The 17,269-nt window shown below is 40.4% G+C and overlaps 1 protein-coding gene across 4 annotated transcripts in view; it reads right to left on the bottom strand.

Moving 5' to 3' along the window:
- Positions 1 to 3,651: 3,651 nt before the first annotated feature.
- Positions 3,652 to 17,269, bottom strand: part of EDAR (ectodysplasin A receptor) — a 111,831-nt gene continuing 98,213 nt past the window's right edge. For 3 of the 4 annotated variants that reach the window (XM_044284807.1, XM_044284804.1, XM_044284805.1), the window contains exons 11-13: positions 13,585 to 13,665; positions 7,692 to 7,752; positions 3,652 to 6,463 (exon numbers count right to left, since the gene is read on the bottom strand). In XM_044284807.1, the coding sequence (XP_044140742.1) occupies positions 6,129 to 6,463; positions 7,692 to 7,752; positions 13,585 to 13,665 (477 nt within the window). In that variant the 3' untranslated portion in view covers positions 3,652 to 6,128. The remainder of the gene's footprint in view (positions 6,464 to 7,691; positions 7,753 to 13,584; positions 13,666 to 17,269) is intronic. The other variant, XM_044284806.1, reaches the window with a different exon arrangement.

Raw genomic sequence — 17,269 nt, 5'->3', positions numbered from 1 at the left:
TATGTCAGGTTATTGTGGGAGTAACCATGATTGGTGTTGGTGATGAAGATGATGATAGACCATCGCAACAAGACTACTTTGCGTTTGAAACTCAGGAAAAATGACCGCATTAATATCACATTAATTCTACATTTTATTGCAAGTGGAAAGGAAATCATTGGCAAATTCATATAAAAATGATTCAGTTCTTTTAAGTCAGGATATCAGAACTGTAAATCTGAACATTACTTGGTCAAGCCAAACAGCTCATTTGGTGGATGCACATGATACAATGTTACCTAGTCAACCATGACTAGGGAGAAAATGCCTATTCATCAATACAGTCAGCCTTATGTATCATGTGTTCTACTGACATTAAAGTAAAAATGTATCAAATTTTTTTTTTTATGTGAATAAACCCAAAGCACATTCTCATTTAATTGATGAAGGCCTTTTTATCCGTCCCAATGTATATTATCATCCTTGGCATCTGTTATTTTCATTTGTGATCTACAGAAGCAGGTAGGGCTCGTTCCATATTTATGCTGGAACTGTAATGATCATGTACGGCTGCAACATTTTCCAATCTTCACTTACTAAATGCTTACGGCATACTGTATTTATGGCACTATCCAGAATTCTAACCACAGAGGCAGATTGCCCTAGATCAGTGATGGTGAACCTTTTAGAGACCAAGTGCCCAAACTGCAACCCAAAACCCACTTTTTTTTTATCACAAATTGCCAACACGGCAATTTAACCTGAATACTACATTCCAATATAGTATATCTTCCATGTACTTTATCATCATTTAGCTATAATAGCCTGCCTGTCTTGTTCATAGAGTGCCCTGTGCTGATGAATGGCAGGAAAAGTCTAAGGCATATTGGTACACTATAGACTTTTTCCAGGACGTGGGTGCCCAAAGAGAGGGCTCCGAGTGCCGTCTCTGGCACCCGTGCCATAGGTTCGCCACCACTGCCCTAGATGGTATGTACTGGGCAGTTCTCTCTCTCAATGATGTATTCTGAAAGATACATGTGAACAGTTACTGGTTTATATGTGATTTTCTACTGATGGCAAGGTTGAAAAAGCAGCACAACGGAATGGAGTAGGTTTGTATAAATGTGGTCATGACTAGCTTATGTTTAGTGGAGGCCCATCATTCCACCTCTGGGACCTGGATCCAAGCTCACACAGATAAGAGCGGTTACTACACCTGTATATGGCTGTCTTCACTGGGGTCTATGGGAGAATGTCAAGCCAACAACTCCATTAGACATCAAAAGAGAGAGCTTGGATGGGATCACTGAAATGCCATCAGGGACAGTATGCAACTAAAGTCCTTGAGATGGTGAAAACCACAGGAATGTGTCCATGTGCTGTCCCTATAAATTCATTGTGGCCGTGGCTAGTGCTGTTTTTTCAAGGCACTGTGCCATCTGGAGAGCTTCTCTTAGCAACTAAAGGTGCTATAAAGTAAAGATGCAGCTACCCTCTGCTACTCAAACATGAATTAAAGTGAAAAAAATCAGTAATTAAGGAAAAAAAAAACCTCTAGGGGAAGATTTATCAAAACTGTTGTAAAGGGAAACTTTCTTAGTTGTCCATAGCAGCCAATCAAATCCCACCTTACTTTTTTTTAGAGCTCCTTTGGAAAATGAATAGAAGAATCGAATTGTTGGCTATGAGCAACTAAGCCAGTTTTTCTTTACTTTAGTTTTGATAAATCTAAGGGCTCCGTGCCCATGCCGCACACCCCAAATTGTGGTCCGCAATGCATGGGCACTGGCCGTCTGCACTCCTAGTGCGGATGGAGAACCCATTGACAAAATATCACAAAATATAGGACATCTTATCTTTTGCGATGCAGAGGCATAGACCCCATATCCCATGTAGTGTTTCTGTGGGCTTCTGATCTGTGCCTCTGCTCCGCAAAAGATAGATGAAGTGCTATCTTTAGTGGTATCTTATGGATTGCGGACCCATTCAAGTCAATAGGTCCACATCCGCGCCTCAGAGTGCACATGCCTGGTTCCAGTATATTACAGACCGGCCGTTTAAGATCCGCAATACGGGCATGGAGCCCTTACGTTCATCTTTATGAGCCCTAAGTGAAAGGCAGTGTAATGTCAGTGGAGCAATTTCATGTTTTTTTTCTTTTAGTTAAAGGTAGATGGCTTAGAAAACTTCAGAGACACTGTTATACAGCATGAGATAATTATTGAAGGTCTGCATTGATTCACAGTAACAACTCACAGCTTAGCTGAAACTAGATCTCCATAAATCCTGACCTCACATACACTGAACAAAAATATAAACACAACACTTTCGGTTTTGCTCCCATTTTGCATCAGCTGAACTCAAAGATCTGAAACATTTTCTACATACACAAAAGACCCATTACTCTCAAATATTGTTCACAAATCTGTCTAAATCTGTGTTAGTGAGCACTTCTCCTTTGCCGAGATAATCCATCCCACCTCACAGGTGTGGCATATCAAGGTGCTGATTACACAGCATGAATATTGCACAGGTGTGCCTTAGACTGCCCACAATAAAAGGCCACTCTGAAATGTGCAGTTGGATCACACAGCACAATGCCACAGATGTTGTAATGTTTAAGGGAGCGTGCAATTGGCATGCTGACTGCAGGAATGTCTACCAGAGCTGTTGCCCGTACAATGAATGTTCATTTCTCTACCATAAGCCTTCTTAAAGGTGTTTCAGAGAATTTGGCAGAACATCCAACCGTCCTCACAACCGCAGACCACATGCAACTACACCAGCCCAGGACCTTCACATCCACCATGATCGTCTGAGACCAACCAGCTGGACAGCTGCAGCAACAATCGGTTGGCATAACCAAAGACTTTCTGCACAAACTGTCAGAAACCATTTCAGGGAAGCTCATCTGCATGCTCGTTGTCCTCATTAGGGTCTGGACCTGACTGCAGTTCATCGTTGTAACCGACCTGAGTGGGCAAATGCTCATAAAACGATGGTGTCTGGCACGTTGGAGAGGCGTTCTGTTCACGGATGAGTGTGTGGCGTCGTGTGGGAGAGCGGTTTGCTGACTTCAACATTGTCGATTGAGTGACCCATGGTGGCGGTGGGGTTATGGTATGGGCAGGCGTATGTTATGGACAATGAACACAGGTGCATTTTATTAATGGCATTTTGAATGCACAGAGATACCGTGACGAGATCCTGAGGCCCATTGTTGTGCCATTCATCCACGACCATCACCTCATGTTGCAGCATGATAATGTACGGCCCCATATTGCAAGGATCTGTACACAATTCCTGGAAGCTGAAAACATCCCAGTTCTTGCATGGCCAGCATACTCACCGGACATGTCACCCATTGAGCATGTTTGGGATGCTCTGGATCGGCGTATATGACAGAGTGATCCAGTTCCTGCCAATATTCTGCAACTTCGCACAGCTATTGAAGAGGAGTGGACCAACATTCCACAGGCCACAATCAACAACCTGATCAACTCTATGCGACGGAGATGTGTTGCACTGAGTGAGGCAAATGGTGGCCACTCCAGATACGGACTGGTTTTCTGGATTATGTCGGCAAAGGAGAAGTGCTCACTAACACAGATTTAGACAGATTTGTGAACAATATTTGAGAGTAATGGGTCTTTTGTGTATGTAGAAAATGTTTCAGATCTTTGAGTTCAGCTCATGCAAATTTATATATTTGTTCAGTGTAGGTTGAGATTACTGAACGCCACCCAGTATTTTTGAATAGGATAATCATTACGGCAATCAGATACTTTTAAATGCTGACATGGGACATATAGACATTATTGAAGGTCATTCTCTTAAGAACCTCCTGTCCATAACTATAGCACAGAGCCACTAAGAAAGAGAGACTCACTCTATTGCGGATGTGGCCCATCCCTGTATTTCATGGTTAGCCATTCATTTGACATGACCGACATCTAATACTATATTCCACAGTGGTTTCTGCATGGGAAATATACGGCTTGTTGCTGGGTTTCTGAAGCTGGATACATGGCAATCAGCTTCATGAGACTGCACCATTAAATAGTAGGTATGCCAACATTTTTCCAAGGCTTAAAAGCTATGTACACCTTTTGGAGGCAATTTTTGTTTATTTTTTATTTGGCAAAAATCATATTTTCAATTGGCCTTTATTAAAAATATTGAGCCATTCTGTCACAAAGGGTTAACTGTTTTTCTAACTGTGACGGGTACTTTCACCTTCACTTTGTGGTCATCTACTAACCCTTATCTCTAAACTACTAAGAGGTCATACATACTTATTTAAGCCACATTTTCAACAGTAAGACAAGAACTGAGCTATAATGAGTGTTTATAATGTCAGAGATAAGGAGCCCCACAGCTCCCCAAATGACTGAAAAGACAGAGAAGCCAAAGGCTGCTACCACAGCATCTCAGCTATGTACAAAAAAAAAGGATTCTATATTTTTAATAAGACCAATTGAAAGAATGATTTTAGCTCAAAATAAGTATAATGCAATAATAAAAGAAAGCTCCCAAAGGTGTACATAGCCTTTAAGCGTGTTCCCATCTATAATTAATAAAATGGAAAATGACTGCATTCAATAGGGCACTAACACAGAAAACCTTGGGGTATGTAATAGAGTAATGGTAAGTACAAAATTCAAGAGCAAAGTGACAAGTATCCTGCAGTATGACCATTAGGACACAACCATAATACATTTCAGTTTAAATGGCATCAATAAATGTGTAATAAAATAACACTTCATTTTTTATCTAAACTCATTCTTTCCCTAGCTGTCATTGTGTGTGAGAAAAGTAAGTTACATTTGGTTCAGGCTCTATTAGTTGTGTTATGCTTTTTCTCTCCTAGTTTCAAGTATATTTAATGGCAAGAATAGTTCCATCTGAAGCACTATTCATGCTGTCAAAAATACTGCAACCTCAATAGAAAACTAATCCTTAAAGGACTTGTCCAGCCTTTTTAAGTGATGTCCCACCCTCAGGATAGGCCATCATTACCTGATTAGTGGGGGTTGATAGGAAGTCAGTGGCAGCAGCGCTGCAGTGAGGAACACTGTACGCTACGATGTTGGCGGTACTGTGTAGCTCTGGCGCTGACTTCTAGTGACGGAGCTACACAGAACAGCTGATCAATGGGGATGCAGGGTGTGAACCTCACCGATCAGCTAGTGAGGACAGGCCATCACTTAAGATAAGGCTTGACAACCCTTTTAAAGGGGATTTCTAAGAATAGAACATTTTCATAGCTTATATCTGGGGTCAGCAACCTTTGGCACTCCAGCTGTTGAAACTACAATTTTCAGCATGTTCCATTTATTTCTATGGGAGGTCAGGGCATAGTTGCGGAGGTGAGCATGCTGAAAGTTGTAGTTTGGAGGACCAGCTGGAGTCCCGCAGGTTGCCGACCCTTGGCCCTTATAAATGAGCTGCTTTATTGAACTGGTATAACTTACCAATACATCTTTATTAAAAACTATATGCTAGGCCCCTGCTTGGAAAACCTGCAGCTCGGTCCCACACTGGTTAAATATATCATTCTTTGGTTATTCCAAAAATCACTGGAGGTCCAACTCACTGGTTGTGGTAATTGCCCCCATTGGTAATGCCCCATTCCAAAATGCTTTGGATTAAGCCAGAAATAAAATAATCTTTAGCTTTAAATAACTGATGAAAGATTCTGAAATGTGTGATTGCAGCCTGTGTGCAGAAATATCACCTTACTTGGAAATAAACCACATTTAGCTTGAGTTCCAGCTGAGTAAACCTGTATAAAAGGCAGGTGATGTGTTTCAGAAATGTAAGTCTTTGGTTCATCAGAAACTAGAAATCCCAGAGAAGAAGTCCTTCTGAAGTCAGGTTTAATTTAAAGAACATAAGTATTAAATAATGTTATTCAGTGGTCACTGTCCTCACATGTCCTCACTCTCCAATACAAAGAGTTTTATATGTTCCTTTGTCTCCTACAAAGCGATATATGCTTCCTGATGCTACATATCATGGCTTAAGTGCCCTTTCTTGACCCTCTGTAGTACCTAACCAAGACAATATGTCTGGTGGCTCATCATCAGGAGAGATCTGTCCTCCTGTATTCCATAATAAGCGTCTATCATGCGTTCAATAACTCTTCATAAACTTTCATTATTAGGCACTGTAGGTGGTGTGATAGTAGGAGTAGCTTGTGCCCATTCCACAATATCTGTGCATAGAGATTCCACTGCATCTAGTCTTTCAATCTGTACCAACTTAGTGAGCAGGTCTGGGATGCTATATCCAGCTGTACTGATCCGATCAAAAAGCTGAAGTCCATCTGTCATTCCTCCAATTTCATCTCTCTTTAAACCAAAACTCTCAGCAAGGTGGCGCCACGTTTTAACGATTGCCTTTTCTGTATTATAAGTAGAACTTAGCATCCTGCTCGTCTTCTCCAGACAGTCAAATGGCAGTTCTGTAGGGCTCAGTCCTGAAGGATAAGACATATCTATTAATTTAATGTGATATCATTTAAGCAATATAGACCTAATCTTGTTATCTTTCCTTTGATGGATTTTTGTAGTATTCTCTCCTGGAGATGGTTCCACTGCATCAGTAGAGAACCTGTCTCAAGGTACTATTACTTTGACAGCTACAAAATGCTTGCAAAGTTACTCCTTTCCTTTTTATTATGTATTCAGGCCCTTATTCTTAAAGGGGTTGTCTCATCAGAGACTGTGGAATGCAGCCCCCTGGATGATCAGCTGATTCCCTCTGGTCCTGATCTTGGGACCTCCTGCAAACAGTTAAATGTTCCCAGGAGAAGCTGCGACCAGACAGTCATTTGCCCTGCAGCTGGAGGTATATGGCAATCCCTGAAATAGAAGGATGGCCCAAGTCTGCCAGAATGGGAGTCATTCCTATAGAGCATGTTTCCATTCTGGTGTGCAGATGGGGGTTCCAATTGAGGAACCCCCTCTAGGTTGTCCATATACCCTAACAGGGTATCTTCATTTTAGTTTGTCTTTTTTTTAAAGGCAGGCAATTGAAATATTGAAATATTTTAAGGTATCAAGCGCTTTCCCCCTCGAAATGGAATATTATCTTAGCCTGAGTTCACACTTCAGTTATTTGGTCAGTTATTTTTATCAGTTATTGTGAGGACAAAACTGACTAAAGTGTGAACTTGGCCTCATTGATGTAATTTTGTAGGTGAGGTCTAGAACGGAACACAATTATTGTAATAAAATGTAACCTAGACGATAATTTGTCTTCATAAAAACGAAAGCCTGCACACACAGCAATGATCAAATGTAGTAATCATGAGTGGATTCCATCTCAAAACGTATAGGGTTGCCCCAACTCATATCTTTACAAAAGTAAGCAAGTCAATTAAAAGAATTGCTGATAAACATTTTTTGTTTCTCGAAGATCATCCCTTGGCGATCAGCTGGGAAGCTTCGTCTTGCTATGCATGTAGCATCAAATGCTGCTATTCAAATGGATGGAGTCCCTTAAACACATGGACAATACCAGGTCCAACAGACTGGCTCTACTTTCTGGATCATAGAGGACACTCCAAATGGGAATATTCTCCCTTTTGAGACCTTCATTTGCTGTAATACAGGAGGGACGAAGTACTTCTGGGTTCCCATTCACTGTGTGCCAATACCAGCTAAATAACTTTATAATCTTCTGTAGCGTTATTGAGTACTTACCCTCTGCAACATTGCACACATTTGCATAAAGGTCTAGAATCTTTTTCCTTCGACTTTGAATCTGTGAAGGAGGGAAACAGAGTTGTTGTTATTAATGATTCACAAAAGCAATCATTATCTTGTTGATGCTACTGTAAGATATGCTACTGTTACTTTTTATTCTGAAAGTCATGCTTTTGGAGGAATAAGTTGGTAGGGACAAATGCATCCATATATTTCACCTTGATAGGGCATCTAATTATATCTAACAAGGTGAAGGTCCTTGTATCAATTATACAGCTTTCCCTATAGATGATCCTTATTTAGCCATTCTTGGATAGGATCATTGACCGGAAAAAGGGTGATCCTATGCTGGAACCTTGCCCTATTACTCCCTTTTATGTCTCTTCTGTATATTACCCAGGATGGCACAGTGGGAATATACTGAACTCGGACCTTGCATCCAAAGCAGAAATGCATGCTCACACAATTCCTGCTACATTACACGATACCCATAGTACTTGTCTGCTGACCCCAGGAGGAAATGGGCGATCATATCTCCGCTCTCCTCATATATCTGCTATAGTGGAGCCATTATGAGTTTCAGTGCTTCGATCTCTATCTACCCTGAGGGATCCTAGGTGATATAAAGGAGTAAAGGAGCATAATAGGGAATATTAGGGCAAGATTCCAGTAAAGGATTGCCATTTTTGGTGTAAATATCCTATTCCTGTTCATCAATACAATGCAACTTTATTATTCCCAAAGGGAAATTAATTCCCGGTCACTTTAGCATACATACCAAACAATACCCATAAAATACACACTTAAATAAATCAAAATACAACAAGAAAGGCTGAATAGGGATCATCTATAGGGAATACTGGGTTTAGATAGCAACCAACTGCAACCATGATTGTCTGAAGCATGGTAAGACCGTTCCACCCCTTGTATTTTGAGCTTTCTAATCATTAAAATGTATTTATACTATTTACTTAGAATGTTATATTTTTGATAATAATATGCGTTATATTTTAATTATACGTTCCTAAATACCCTGTTTGTGTATTGGATAATTGACAGATGTCCTGTGACATTACATATTAACAGCTGGCATTGTGAAGGAAAGCAGGATTTGGAGCTGAAGGTCATAAAGATCTGTCATTTAATGCCTATCATGGGGTTGAAACATGGGAAGGGTAACTACTACATTCTGGTATATTGTCAGTATACAGTATACTTTCATCTGTATTAGCAAACTCACACATGTCTGCTACAACAAGGGTATCATATACTGTATAACAGATGTTACAAAATGTACAGATGGGTTTGACATGTTCCATTCAATATAAGTTATCCTGAACAATACCATTATTTTGTAAATCAGGTTATTGGGGTAATGTCTACTTAAAAAGAAAAGATGTGTTCACCAAATGTATATTGAACCGATATACAAAGTGCAGTGTTAAGATCCAGTCTGGAGCAAGCTCTCCTTCAATCCTATCTACTACTACTATATATAGATGACCGCAGGAATGCAGAGATACGTGGCATGCAAGTAACCACCAAGAGACAATACAATGATGAAATGAAGGTACATGTGAAAAGTGCTAGAGTGAAGCATTTGATAACTCAATAAAACCTTACCACACAACATAATGTTATGATATTAACAATGAAAATAAAATCCTATAAAATTCCTAACAACTCCGCACAGCCTACACATGCCTGTCCTAGACTTCCCAGAGGCTGGGGATCCGAGACACACAACCTGTGGACAGGTGTGATGCTGTTTTTGGAAGAAGGCAGCCATGTTTTTGTAATCCAGGACAACCCCTTTAAATTTCATCAGGGAAGCATGATATGTCTTTACTTTCCAACACCTCATGGTGACGGCAGGCAATCAAAGAGTGCTCACTCTCTAAAAGACATTGGGAAGGAAAGCAGGATTTGGAGCTGAAGACCATAAAGATCTGTCATGAACTTAGTCATCGCAGAGCATTGGATAAAGGAAAGTTTGGAACACTTGACTGTAAAGTCCGTCATGCATCATAACATTTATTCTAACCATATGAACACATATATTCTATTAAACAGATATGGCTGAAATATGTTTTACAGTTTATTCCTGACAGTAATGGAAAGGGTGCAGCAGAGTGGTTCATGCAAAATGTCAAACCATGTAATGCGTCTACGTGTAGTGGCTACCTGCTCAAAACACTTCCAGCAGCGGCGTCAGAAATCTGAGAATATGCCGAAATTCAGGAGTTGTGTACCATTGGGAGACTGCTTTATTCTTACACAATGAGAACTCCTGTAATAATCTTTATGAATTTTGGGCTTTAATTCTAGAAGTAGTCATCTGTCATCAATAGACTACAGTGGATACGGCTACAGGCAGCAGTTAAGTCTCCTGTGTCACTGCTTTTGGGGGTCAGGTGGGACGCAGGTCCCATATTTGTGATAGGGGGCCTCTTTTTATATGGTCCAGTGCATTAGTCACTCTGAATGAATCAAGAATAACTTATTTTAGAGTACCTAAAAGGTGAGATTTCATTATCAAAGATAAAAATCTGCCATAAAGTGATTAGGGTCTTAAAGAGAACTTGTCGCCACAAAATGCCGTGCAATCTGCAGGCAGCATGTAATCGAGCAGGAGAAGCTGAGCAGATTGATATATAGTTTTGTTGAAAAATAATCTGTAAAACTTGTAATTTATTCATTTAAACAATTGCTCTTTTTTATGCAACAGAGTCATGTGGGTGGCGTCACTGCATGACTAAGCATACAGAGAAGGCTGTCAATCACAGAGTGGCTCCACCCACATGACTCTGATGCATAAAAAGAGCAATTGTTTAAATGAATAAATACAAGTATCTAAGCTGAGGTTTTTTCCCCACAAAACTATATATCAATCTGTTCAGCTCCTCCTGCTCTATAACATGCTGCCTGGAGACTGCACTGCACTTTCCTGGTGACAGGCTCCCTTTAAGGACCAGTAATGTATATCTGATGGTTACTGTAGCGCTTGCACTGTAACATGGTTTGGTCACAATGTTCACTACCTTTTTATTATTATTTGAAAGTCCCCAGTGCGCCCCACTACTACAATGACTTTACGCAATATAACAATATCAAAGTTTTCTATGGATATTGGTATAATCAACCAATAAGCTGCCATAGGAATGAGTAGATTATAATGGTCCAGGGATTTAAACTATTTAATTATTATTATTATTAATAATAATAATAATAATTATAATGAATTATTATTATTTACAGTTGCTCAGAAATAGATATTGTTAATGAGATCAATACATGCTGATACTTTAAAGGACAATTAGTGAGAGCGATTGGCTTGGCTATCCATATGCTGTGTGTAACAAAAATGTCCAACTCAGGAGTTAGACAAGTGACTATAGACCATATAAAGCAGGGACCCCTTCAGATTTACATCCTCTATTTCAGTCTTTTACAAGCAGTCAACACTACATTTATTTTTTCTGAAAAATCTGATTGATCTACAATCTGATATAGGAAATTACATCGCTGCTGCTATGCTACTTTTATTTTTATTTTTTTATTATTCATTAAAAGGTTTTCCGAGAGAAGAATATTGATGGCCTATTCTCAGAACAGTTTATTAATATCTGATCGATGGGGGTCAGACTCCCATTGATCAGCTGGTTGAATAGGGCCACGGCACTTCACTGAGCCCTGCAGCCTCTTTCTAGGCCAGTGACATCACATGGCCTATGTATTGCTCAAGTGAATGGGCCTGGGTTACAATACCAAGCACAGCCTCTATACAATATACAGCACTGTGTTTGGTATGTAGTGAGGAGGCCGCAGCGCTCACCAGAGCACCACAGCCTCATCAAACAGCTAATAAATGGTGGTGCCAAGTGTTGAACCCCCACCGGTCAGTCCTGGAAAACCTCTTTCATTCCTTAAAGCTCAGTAGGAAACATCTTTATATTCGATAGACAATGACACATATCATAGGCTGACAATACTTATCAAACAGTAACAGAGGCTCTAAGAGACTGGTTGATGTTATGGAGTATTATATCATTAACTATATACAGTTGCAAGAAAAAGTATATGAACCCTTTGGAATGATATTGATTTCTGCACAAATTGGTCATGAAATGTGATCTGATCTTCATCTAAGTCACAACAATAGACAATCACACTCTGCTTAAACTAATAACACACAAATTATTAAATGTTACCATGTTTTTATTGAACACACCATGTAAACATTCACAGTGCAGGTGGAAAAGTATGTGAACCCCTAGACTAATGACATCTCCAAGAGCTAATTGGAGTGAGGTGTCAGCCAACTGGAGTCCAATTAATGAGATGAGATTGGAGGTGTTTGTTACATCTGCCCTGCCCTATGAAAAACACACACCAGTTCTGGGTTTGCTTTTCACAAGAAGCATTGCCTGATGTGAATGATGCCTCGCACAAAAGAGCTCTCAGAAGACCACGATTAAGAATTGTTGACTTGCATAAAGCTGGAAAGGGTTATAAAAGTATCTCCAAAAGCCTTGCTGTTCATCAGTCCACGGTAAGACAAATTGTCTATAAATGGAGAAAGTTCAACACTGCTGCTACTCTCCCTAGGAGTGGCTGTCCTGTAAAGATGACTGCAAGAGCACAGCGCAGACTGCTCAATGAGGTGAAGAAGAATCCTAGAGTCAGCTAAAGACTTACAAAAGTCTCTGGCATATGTGAACATCCCTGTTAGTGAATCTACGATACGTAAAACACTAAACAAGAATGGATTTCATGGGAAGATACCACAGAGGAAGCCACTGTTGTCCAAAAAAAAACATTGCTGCACCTTTACAGATTGCACAAGAGCACCTGGATGTTCCACAGCAGTACTGGCAAAATATTCTGTGGACAGATGAAACCAAAGTTGAGTTGTTTGGAAGAAACACACAACACTATGTGTGGAGAAAAAGAGGCACAGCAGACCAACATCAAAACCTCATCCCAACTGTGAAGTATGGTGGTGGGGGCATCATGGTTTGGGGCTGCTTTGCTGCGTCAGGGCCTGGACAGATTGCTATCATCGAAGGAAAATTGAATTCCCAAGTTTATCAAGACATTTTGCAGGAGAACTTAAGGCCATCTGTCCACCAGCTGAAGCTCAACAGAAGATGGGTGTTGCAACAGGACAACGACCCAAAGCATAGAAGTAAATCAACAACAGAATGGCTTAAACAGAAGAAAATACGCCTTCTGGAGTGGCCCAGTCAGAGTGCTGACCTCAACCCGATTGAGATGCTGTGGCATGACCTCAAGAAAGCGATTCACACCAGACATCCCAAGAATATTGCTGAACTGAAACAGTTCTGTAAAGAGGAATGGTCAAGAATTACTCCTGACCATTGTGCACGTCTCATCTGCAACTACAGGAAACGTTTGGTTGAAGTTATTGCTGCCGAAGGAGGTTCAACCAGTTATTAAATCCAAGGGTTCACATACTTTTTCCACCTGCACTGTGAATGTTTACATGGTGTGTTCAATAAAAACATGGTAACATTTAATTCTTTGTGTGTTATTAGTTTAAGCAGACTGTGATTGTCTATTGTTGTGACTTGGATGAAGATCAAATCACATTTTATGACCAATTTGTGCAGAAATCCATATCATTCCAAAGGGTTTACATACTTGCACATGCAACTGTAGGTCTGTAGCAGGATATATAGTGAATAATCAGATTGTTAGTTGGGGTGGATAAAAGCTACATATAATTTTATTTATTTTTTATCGTGTCTGCACAGATAATTCATGACAAAGTCTATAAGTGTAACTGTGGTTCATAATCTGCCCAGCAGCATGCAACATCAGTCATTGGCAGCCAAAGCCAACAAACTAAGCAGAGGATAAGACTCACGTGCGTAAAGTACAGTCTTGCCTCTATAAAAGTCCATGGTAAGACTTCTTCGGGGATACATGGTGTAATTCTGGTCACCAACTTTCAGAAAGGACATATAAAAGCATTCAGATTTAGGCATTCCTTTCTAATGTATTCAGTTGATCTAGTACAAGATTAACTGATGTTTCATTTTAATATTGTATATCATCAGAATGGGCACACAACTGCAGAATTTCAATATATTTAACTGATTTCAAGAGGAGAGGACATGATGCCATTTCAAAAAAGAAAACCATGCATGTGTGAATCCTCTAGAGACGGTTTGATGTTTTTCTCCCCTCATAGTTTTTTCTTCTGGCACCCTATATGTAAATTTGCATTGGTTTGCTAGGGGGAAGGATACTAAGAGTTCTCTCCAGAGGTGGAGTCTTCTTGAAGCGTGTCACAGTGGCAGCTTCAGCAGCGTGATGTGGCTGAAGAACGACGAAGAAGACTCAGGAAAGAACTCAAGGTATGTGCCCTTGTCAAACCAATGGCAACTTACATGTTGGGGCCCCAGAAAAAAATACTGGTGGTATAAACATCAAACCAGTACCAGAGGATTTATGGATATGAACAAGAATTCAGGTAAGGCCATGTTTTTCATGTTTTTTATTTTTCAAAATGGTCGCAGGTTCTCTTTAAAGAACAACATTTTTCAACATTTTCGAACAGTTTTCTGTTTCCAGAAGTGAAAAGCTTTGCTTCGCTTGTATTCGCTGCCCCCGTATAAGTGCCAAGTTGTACTGTATGCTGTCTTTTCTTGTATAGATAATGGCTAGTGTGATGTTGTGCTGACCCTGTAGGAGGAGGATGTGCCGATTATCAGCATAGGCCCACACAGAGCTTGCAAACATTGTGGCATAATTGCTGCACCCTGACATTGAGAGAAGGGAACAGTAAAAGTCTTAATGGGGAGTATTTGGCACCAGAGGAGGGAGTTCAGCATTGACCACGCATGGTGCCTGGGGGACCTGCTGTGGGTGTGCAGAGCAAGCTGGCCTAAGTACAGCCACAGTGAGTTAGGCTTGATGCAGAACTTAAGAGCCTGAATGGAGCAGAGTGAAAAGGCCAGAGTATGGCAGCAGTTAGGTAAGCCAGTGGGCTGAAGGCAGAGACCAGGATATTGTGGTAGCCTGAGTGGTGCCATAGAGTATGGCCTCTGTACAGCCCCTGAGACTTTGGGAGCCATTGTAGGGTTGGTGGGGACTATGTGCACACTTTGCTAGAGTTGGAGAACCCAGCAGAGGGCAATAGACTGGCTGTCCTGAGGCATACAGGGAGGTTAGTCCATCTCATTCTAGCAGAGTGAGTTGAATAATGGGCTAAGAGGGACAGGAGCAAACCAAGTGCCTTACTGAAATACAAGTTTGAAGGCATTGGACACCTTTAATGTGGAAAAAATGATTTTTAAATATGTTAGTGGTCACCACAAGTAAGAAGTTGCAGTTCCAGTGTACAATTTTGAACCCTTCATTTATTTTCAGACACCCAGATAATTCAGTTTGCAACCTGCTCCTAGTTTTAGACTTTGTGTGCCCAGAATTCTGCTGTCTTCTCCCTACAAACTGCCTTGTGTGTGATTTCCTCCTTATCTACAGTCTAGCTGTCCTGCTTAAATTATTTGCCTTCTCCATACACATCTGGTGTGTGCAATCTCTTCCCTGTCCCTAATGCTACTGTATCTCCGAGAGAATGGAGCAGTATAGCGGAGAGAGCTGTTAGAAACAGGAACAGTGCTCCGACAGATTTAAATCCAATTCTGCAGGAGAAGCTGCTAGGTGAAGGATTTACACACTCTCTGCAGTAGGAAAGTGGTAAGAGATGTTTACTGAATACTATTTAGACATTTGCATAATTTTTCATTTAGGAATCAAATGAACTAAAAAAAAAATATTCAGTCCAAATATGTCTTTAGCTTTTATATATTAGTTAATCAACGTTCCTCAATTGTATGAAATGAAGGTTCAAGTGTTGCACTGTGGTCTGAAAGCAAATAATTAAGTGTGTGAAAGGTACACTTGTTTTTAGAAGATAACTTGGAAGACAGTTACCCCTTTCCAATGTGGACTTGATTGGGACTGTGTTACGCACACTGTATCCTGGGGACCAAATTTCTTAGTTGATCTGAGAATTATGCAGCCGAGGGTAGTTGGGATTTGACAAAAAGTTGTGGCATAGTGGTCATGAGGACCTGCAGAGGCGTGGAGCACTTCTCATAACAAGTGTCTGCTATAATCTCGCAAGAGGTGCAAATATGGTGCAGACTGTGTACAAAGCAGCCTGTCAGAGACTCCTGTCTGCACAGTAGGACAGGCACGTACCTAGGAGTCAAAGTGGCACGACCCTTGTTCTAAAAAAAAAAAAAAAGCTCAAAAAGACCTCTTGTAAAATGACATAATGGCCATCAAACCTGGTGCGGGAGGACGGGAGAAGGTAAGTTGAAGCAAGGTGGTGCCCCTCTTATCAATAGAGACAACTCATGATTATGAATCCACTGTTTTCTTAGTAAGGTGCTATTTTCTTCTGCCATTTGGTCTAATACCATTGGCCTGACCTCAGAATATGCCGCTAATACAGACAATGTTTGAAATGAAGGTGTTAAATAGAATGCCCGAAACTGGAATGTAATGTATCAAATAAATAAATCTGTACACATTTCCGAGGTATTCTGTAGATTACTAAATTTGTGGCAGGCAAGTGAAAAACGACCAAACTGTACAGAATATCTTGTTATTATATAGAATTAGAGTTAACCCTAACCCTCACCCTATTTTATACCTTGCCAAAAAATGATAGGCATTCTATATAATATATTCATTTCCCATGTTGCCTGTAACACTGCCCTCAAACCACGTATTATACTGACAGATATGCTATAGGAAATCCATGTAAACAGAGCATATGTTTGTCTGGGGGGTTGGCGTGGGGGGTGTCGCAGGAGATTTAGGAAGACTAGCCAGGAGGTGTCGACATCACCATGTAATACTACATTTCCCCTGCGGTAGACGCTACAGTAAAGTATTCAGCTGTCTACAAATTCCATTGGTGCTAGACATGTTGAGACAACCACTTACGGCTCAGTCTTTATAGGTTTTGAAGGAGTACCATCTCCACAGAAATATATTGTTCTCTCTACAGTTAAGAAATAAATCACATTTGAAAAAAAAAAAAAAGAACTCTAAGGCCCGTGTCTAGCCCTTGAACACTGTCTTCTTTTTCTTGTAATATCTGGTAGCTAAATCATTTCAGAAGCGCAGTACAAATAGGTGATTGTTATAATAAGAATTTACTTTGCTTAGGAAAACAAGGCAGGCATGTACGCAGGCTTTTCTGAGTGTTATGGGTTTGGGCAACTTCCAATTGCAAAGCACCAACAAAGAGAAATGTGTTCTGGATAGTCTTGGTAAAAACTGTGAAGCGTAAAATATAATAAATGGTATAGTCTATTAAACTGTGGTTAAGATACTTCTGTCCAAAATGCATGCCAATAATGAAAAGAATCTGACTTAAAGGGGTCATTCTTACTGATGATCTATCCTTTTGAGAAGTCATCAGCGGGGGTCCGGCACCTAGGACCTTCTGCCATTAGCTGTTTGAGAATTAGCTGTGCTCACAGTAGCGCCATGGCCTTCTCGTTGCTTCCTGCAGGCCGGTGGCTCAT

Source organism: Bufo gargarizans, chromosome 3 (assembly GCF_014858855.1).
Source record: "Bufo gargarizans isolate SCDJY-AF-19 chromosome 3, ASM1485885v1, whole genome shotgun sequence".
Lineage (NCBI taxonomy): Eukaryota > Metazoa > Chordata > Amphibia > Anura > Bufonidae > Bufo > Bufo gargarizans.
This window is presented reverse-complemented; position numbering and strand designations above follow the sequence as displayed.